Source organism: Rhinolophus hipposideros (genome assembly GCF_964194185.1).
Source record: "Rhinolophus hipposideros genome assembly, chromosome: 19".
In the NCBI taxonomy this organism is placed as follows: Eukaryota; Metazoa; Chordata; class Mammalia; order Chiroptera; family Rhinolophidae; genus Rhinolophus; species Rhinolophus hipposideros.
In genome coordinates this window covers 52,549,717-52,555,716 of record NC_138065.1, presented here as the reverse complement: position 1 = coordinate 52,555,716, position 6,000 = coordinate 52,549,717, and the positions used below count along the sequence as shown (strand labels likewise).

General features: G+C 56.5%; 1 protein-coding gene across 1 annotated transcript in view; it reads right to left on the bottom strand.

The window, feature by feature from the left end:
- Window positions 1-1,691: 1,691 nt before the first annotated feature.
- LMX1A (LIM homeobox transcription factor 1 alpha) overlaps window positions 1,692-6,000 on the bottom strand; it is a 123,681-nt gene continuing 119,372 nt past the window's right edge. The window contains exons 7-8 of the mRNA XM_081025743.1: window positions 5,521-5,691; window positions 1,692-3,784 (exon numbers count right to left, since the gene is read on the bottom strand). Coding sequence (XP_080881869.1) covers window positions 3,624-3,784; window positions 5,521-5,691 — 332 coding nt within the window. The 3' untranslated portion in view covers window positions 1,692-3,623. The remainder of the gene's footprint in view (window positions 3,785-5,520; window positions 5,692-6,000) is intronic.

Genomic DNA, 6,000 nt, shown 5'->3' with positions numbered 1-6,000 from the left:
AGAAGGGCTTCTGTGCACGTGCAGTGCCTGGCGCCCTCCCCCTGCACTTCCACCCACCCTTCCGCTTACAAACCCCCCTCCTCTTTGCACCTGGCTGCCTCCTGCCCCTCTCTGAAGGCTCAGCTCAAGCCTCCCTCTCTCGGTGACGTCTCTTCTTCCCTTTTCCCAACAGCCCGTGTCATTTCCAAACGACCAGAGCACACATTACCTGTGCCAGCAATCTGACACGTGGCACACATGCGGAGCTCATGTCGTTTCCTTTCAACTGGACCAAAAGCTCTGCGTGGCAGGAAAGGTAGCGTGACATCCCTGCACCCATCACAGAAGTACCTGGGCACGCGTGTGCTCCTAGGACACCTCCAGACCTGCCACTAGAAGTCAGGGTGGGGGACATGGGGACAGGCAGAGACTGAGCACCCGGACAGCTACCGGTTTCTGATCTCCAAGTGAAGGAAGGTGACACCTGCCCATTCGAATCCAGAGGGTTGTCGTGAGGGACACACACACACACACACACACACACACACACACACACACACACACGCAGCAAACTGCCACAGAAATTGTAAGTGTGCAGCTTCTGTCAGGGCGTTTGACTGCAGACAACTGAAACCAGCTCAGGCTAATGGGCAGAAAAGGGTGTTTATTGTAATCACAGGGTATCTGGAGCCCCATCTTGGCAACAGATGGGGACCAGGGCAGCTCCAGGCAGTGGAAGCCGTGTGGCCATCTCAGCAGCTGCACCTCCAGAAAGGAACTAGCTGCAAACTCGTTTCGAGGTTGTGCGACGCCCCAGACTCAAGTGCTGGGAGAGGGTTTGGTGACGTGTCCCTGCTCTGAGCTCCTAGCAGCCCACTCACCTGGATTTACAAAGTCTACACACGCTGGAAGAAGGTCACGTCCGCAAAGGAAACCAGGGTGATGGTACCAGAAGCAAGTGAATGGAGGCCGAGGGGCCAGGAAATAGCGGGGTCCACCAAAGGTAATAAACATGTGTGACTGAGTGACAGTGGCCCCTTCCTTTGATTGTGGACATTTTGCCCACAAGATACTATCAGCAGCCTCTTTAGACCTTCTCGGCAAACACCTCGGAGGACATTAGGTTACCAGATTCTTTCCACCCCTGGCAGAAAGGAAACAGAATTTCTACTTGATGAGGCGAAGGCACGAGGAGAGATGGACATCTCAGCTCCACTGTCACTTGGTGAGGGGAGGGCATGGAGAGAGATGGATACAGTCTCAGCTCCACTGTCACTTGCTCAGAGAAACCTTCTCTGACTCTCCTGACTAGGCCGCCCATCCATCTATTGCACTTAAACTGTTGAGGCCTTTGGGGGGGTGTACCGGGGAGCCCCGTCTGTGGCTCGCCCCCCGCTCCCCGCCCCCGCCTTTGCCCCAGCTAGGCACCCACCCTCAGTCTTTCTCCAGCCGCATGGCTTTCCAGGCCAATGTCCCCACGATGCACTCGGCGACCCCTGTGCCTGTGTGAGTGTGACAGTGATGCTGGAAGGTCCCCGACCTCCTACTGTGGCAGGATGGCGACAGCCCTCCCTCCTTGTTCTATGGAAGTCACTCTTCCCGTCATGTAAAGCTTTACCTAGGCTCAGCCCCGTGTCCCTGTTGACAAAACGCCCATGTCCCCTGGTTCCCTGCCCACCGTCCGTGCCCCTGAATCAACAACAGCTCGTTTGTAAGAGGTTTTTAATTTCATCTTAGTTTGCCAAGGTTGAGGAGTGGAATAAGGATCTCTACGCGTTCACCCACATCGTATCTGCTACATTCTTCAGCGGACCTTTTCCGCAGAGGTCTGCGGGGCCCCACAGCGTCTGCCCGATTCCCACTTGCCAGACTGGTTGGGGTTTCTGGGGGGGCTTGCATAAATTATAAACAAGAGCACAAAATCACACAACACAGACGCTACAGTAAGGGGATGTGTCCCTCTTGCCTGGCAGAGATTGGTGGGGACAAGCCGCTTGCCCAAGGCTCCGACGTCCCAGCAGTGAGACCAGGCTGTCCCGCACCCCCCAGAGGAGGCCCAGCTGGCCCCGCCTTCCCCAACCCTGGCTCTGGTTCCTCAGGCCTCCTCACACAGAAGCAGCCCATCCTAGCACCACAACGGGGAACGGGATATGGTACTGTCCCCGTGTACAATGGCAGCTGGGCCTTCTGTGCTCAGGGTCAGAAAAGTGAGCCTGAAGGAGGGGCCGTGGGTGGCCCTGAACCCATGCACCTCTGGGAGCTCCAAGAGGCAGCTCAGAACAGACCCCCTAGAACAGGGCTCAGCACCCTTTAGATGAAAAGAGCCAGACAGCACAAAGAGCGTTTCAGGCTTTCGGGGCCACACACACTCTGTTGCATATTCTCCTTCTCTTTTCCTTTCTTTTAAAACTGTAAAAACCATCCTTAGCTGGCAGGCCCTAAACATAGGCATGCAGGCTGCAGCTTTCTGCCCCTGGTCTGGAAACCACGACGCCCTGCACTGAATCCTCAGCCACAGCCTCCTTCTGCCTGAAGGACCCTGGCATCCCCCTGGCTGCCCTGCGCCGGTGTCTGCAGCCCAGGCTTTGCACAAGGGACCTTGGCAGGCAGAGTTGTCCCTGGGCCCCAAAAGCCCTCCTGCTCTGCACCCCCAGAGGTCCTCCTTCGCTATGTGACCGGTCTGGGTGTATTTTCAGCAGATCTCAGAGGCTCGTCCCAGCCCTGCTCGCACGTCCCACAGTGAGGGGGTCCACACTGCCAGCCTCAGCCCACACTTAAGGTAATGACGCTCGAGAGCAGAACTGACTTTCCCAGCACCACCAACAACCACATGTCAGAATTTAAAAGCGGCAAAGAGTCTGGGCTTTAGACTTTTTAAGAACGTGATCGGGGATTGTTCTGTCCCCCAAGCCCAGTGACTCCACGCCAACAAGAACAAAAACTCACGAGAGACGCTGCCAGCCACACAGAGCGGCTGCCCCGACCTCCGCGACACTCCCTGACCGCAGAGCTAAGTCAGCCCCTCGGAGCTGTGGACCTGGGTCGAGCAGCCCCTCCACCCTGCCAACAAGTCCCTTCGAACTAAAAATAAAGCTTATAAAAGTAAATTATCTCATTTTATAACTTAAGTGCATCAAGCATTTCCTTAAATATAGCTCACACTGAAAATAAAGTCACTTTTGCTGTACAGTTGGTGTCTGCCATAGGTAGGAATACACTTGGATGATAAAAGTATGGGAGGCTACACACTCACACACACATCTGTCTGTCTGCCCGCCTGTCTGTCTATGGGTGTACGGAGGGATAGATGTGTGCACCTCTGACGAGACCTTCCCCAGAACGGTGGGAAGTTGTTAGGAGTCTCTAGGTACCTAGTCTGCACGAGAATGTCTACAGTAAAAGTCCCTGTCCTCGGTGATAAACACATCTTCAGACCTAACGCTAAGACTCTTATTAGAAACATTGAACTATGCAATCGTTATGTATTCGGTCTTTGGAAATGCCCAGAGCATCATACAACAGCATCCCCGACAAAAGCCCCTCCCCAGCCCACCTCTTCCCGGCCTCCCCATCCTCAAGCCAGCGACCCCTCACAGATACGGGTGTCCCACATGGGAGCCTAGCCACCAGCTCGAAGGGAGGACTCAAGAGGTGAAGTAAGAATTCTGCATGGAGTACAGGTGGTCAATGGGGTTCCCCACCCTGGGCTGCAGGGGCCCGGCTTCGGAGGTCGGTAGGAAACAGTCACCCAGGTTACTGAGGGAGGTGTCGTCACTATCCAGGTCGTGGAAAAGGGGCTCAGCACCTGAAACGGAGACGAAACAGTGGCATGAGGGACGGGAGCAGGGCTGCGGCTCAGCGCTGGGAAATTCGTCTGCACCCAGCAAGTGTGGCCTGAGCACGTCCCCAGGAGAAGAGGGCTACGGGGTGCCTGGGGCGGGATGGAGGTGACCTGCACGGAACAGGAGGAGGGAGCCCAGGCCCTGTCCACACCAGGTCTCTAGTGTCTGAAGCGCAACAACTGGAAACAATGTAAACCAGGACACGACAAAGCCTAAACTGAGGTCAGTGGAAGCAAATGCAGAGCCATCTAGGGCTCCTCTAGGGCTCGGCTGCAGACGGGGTTATTCGGGGGGAGGGGGAGAAAACAGCAGGGCTCTGAACGAGGCTGGGGAACCCTCGTCGTCACAGGGACCTTTATGTAACAAGATCCCTGGGACAAGACGTAAGGATCGGCCAGGAAGCCGTGTGCCCTGTTTTCCCACAGCTGTGGAGTAAGGACAGGTACAGACGTCACACGCGACCTCTGAGGAAACAAAGACGGTGGCCGGCAAGGGGGCAGGCATCACCACGTCTGTCCGCGCACACGTGAGGGAGTGAGGTGGGTCTGTGCGGTCCTGGGAGGCTGGGGCTCCGCCGGCGTTTGGGGACACATGACATGGGGAAACGAGCAGAGTTTTTTTTAAATGAAGGCAAAGAAGAAGTTGTTTGACAAAATCTGTGAGCTGAGCCATCTGTCTCTGATCCTGTTTTGAAGGGTGGCTGAATAAAACTTCATTTTTCGCTACCAGGTTTATTTATTGCAGACGTCCTGGTACAGATGAATGCATCGCAGAGGCCACCGACCGTCTCTGGATAAAACTGGTGCCTGCACTTGGGGCGAACTTCAGCCCTCACTCCGGAGCTCACCCACCCCATCGGGGTGGCGGCCCCAGCGGCGGTGCGTTAGCCTAAACGGCAAGCTGGGCAGGCGAGTGTGGGGGCTCTCCACACACCAGCCTCTAAAGCACCCCCACTTAGGATCGGATGGGCTGGGCTGGGGGGCTACTTGTCACTTCACAAGTCAGATTTGGCTTCCGGAATTACATTTGGGCAATTCCGTGTTCTGTCCGCAACACAGTCCAATTAGAACATGTGTTTTCGGGGCTTTGAGAGCATTGCTTCACGTGCTAGTTTGCTGAATCAGGGCCTCTGCTTGTGTCACGCTGAGACTGCTCACAAACACCTAAGTGTGGCATCTGGCACGGAAGGAAAGACCTGGGAAAGACCATCGCCACAGGCAGGTCGGCATTCAAAGCACGACCTCCTAGTAAAACCAGCAAAGAGGCAGCTTTGAAGAGGACCGTAAATGGAAGCAGCACAAAAGAGCGGGTGTGCTGGTCTTCCTTCTGTGACCCCAGGGTAGTGTGGGGGGAGCTGGGGGTGCTCTGCAGCACCCGGGAGCATCTGAGAGCCACGCAGACGTGTCTGGGAGGGAATGAGGAAGCAAGCTGTGGAAGGGCCCTGTGGGTGCCGGGCCTGTGGGCCATGGGGGGGGCACCTTGAGGACAGCGATGGGGCAGCTGACCTTGGAGAGCCTCCTTGAAATGTGTCATTAAAACAAAGGTGACCGTCACGGAGGTTCCTTCTTGGGTGGTGGTGACCACCTCTGGGCGAACACAGCTGGAGCATTTTACTTCCTGGGTCTTGGTTTGTTCATTTATACCATGGAGGGGACATCAGGGTCCCCAGCCTGTACCCTGCCAAGGGGGACCCCCTTACCATAGGGATGCATGTGGTCTCCAGGCATCTGCGGTGGGGTAAGGCCCTGTCGGAAGGGGTCCGAGCTGTAGACACTCTGCTCGATGGCCAGGAGCTGCTGAGGGGTGGGCAGAGCCGTGTAGGGGTTCATGACCCCTTCCATGCCAGCACTCCCACCACCATTCGTCTGAGCTGTGGGACAAAGAAGACGGCTGATCACCACATGCAGCCCCGCTGGGAGAGAGGGGAGTATCTTCTGAACATCACAGCCCCCACTGCGGGGCTCCCGGCCGAGCACCGGCCTTCGCTTTGGCTCCTTAGAGAAGAGGGTGAGGCCAGGGGAGGGCCGCGCGGGGAGCCCTGGACTTCCCGTGGGGAGTGCTAGGTCCCAGAGCCTGTGGCTGCCCGGACACGCGGGTTTCCCAGGGCTGCTCCAGTGTCCTCACAACATGGAAGCTGCCTCCCCCGAGTGTACGAGCCAAGAGAGCAGGAAGCAGAAAC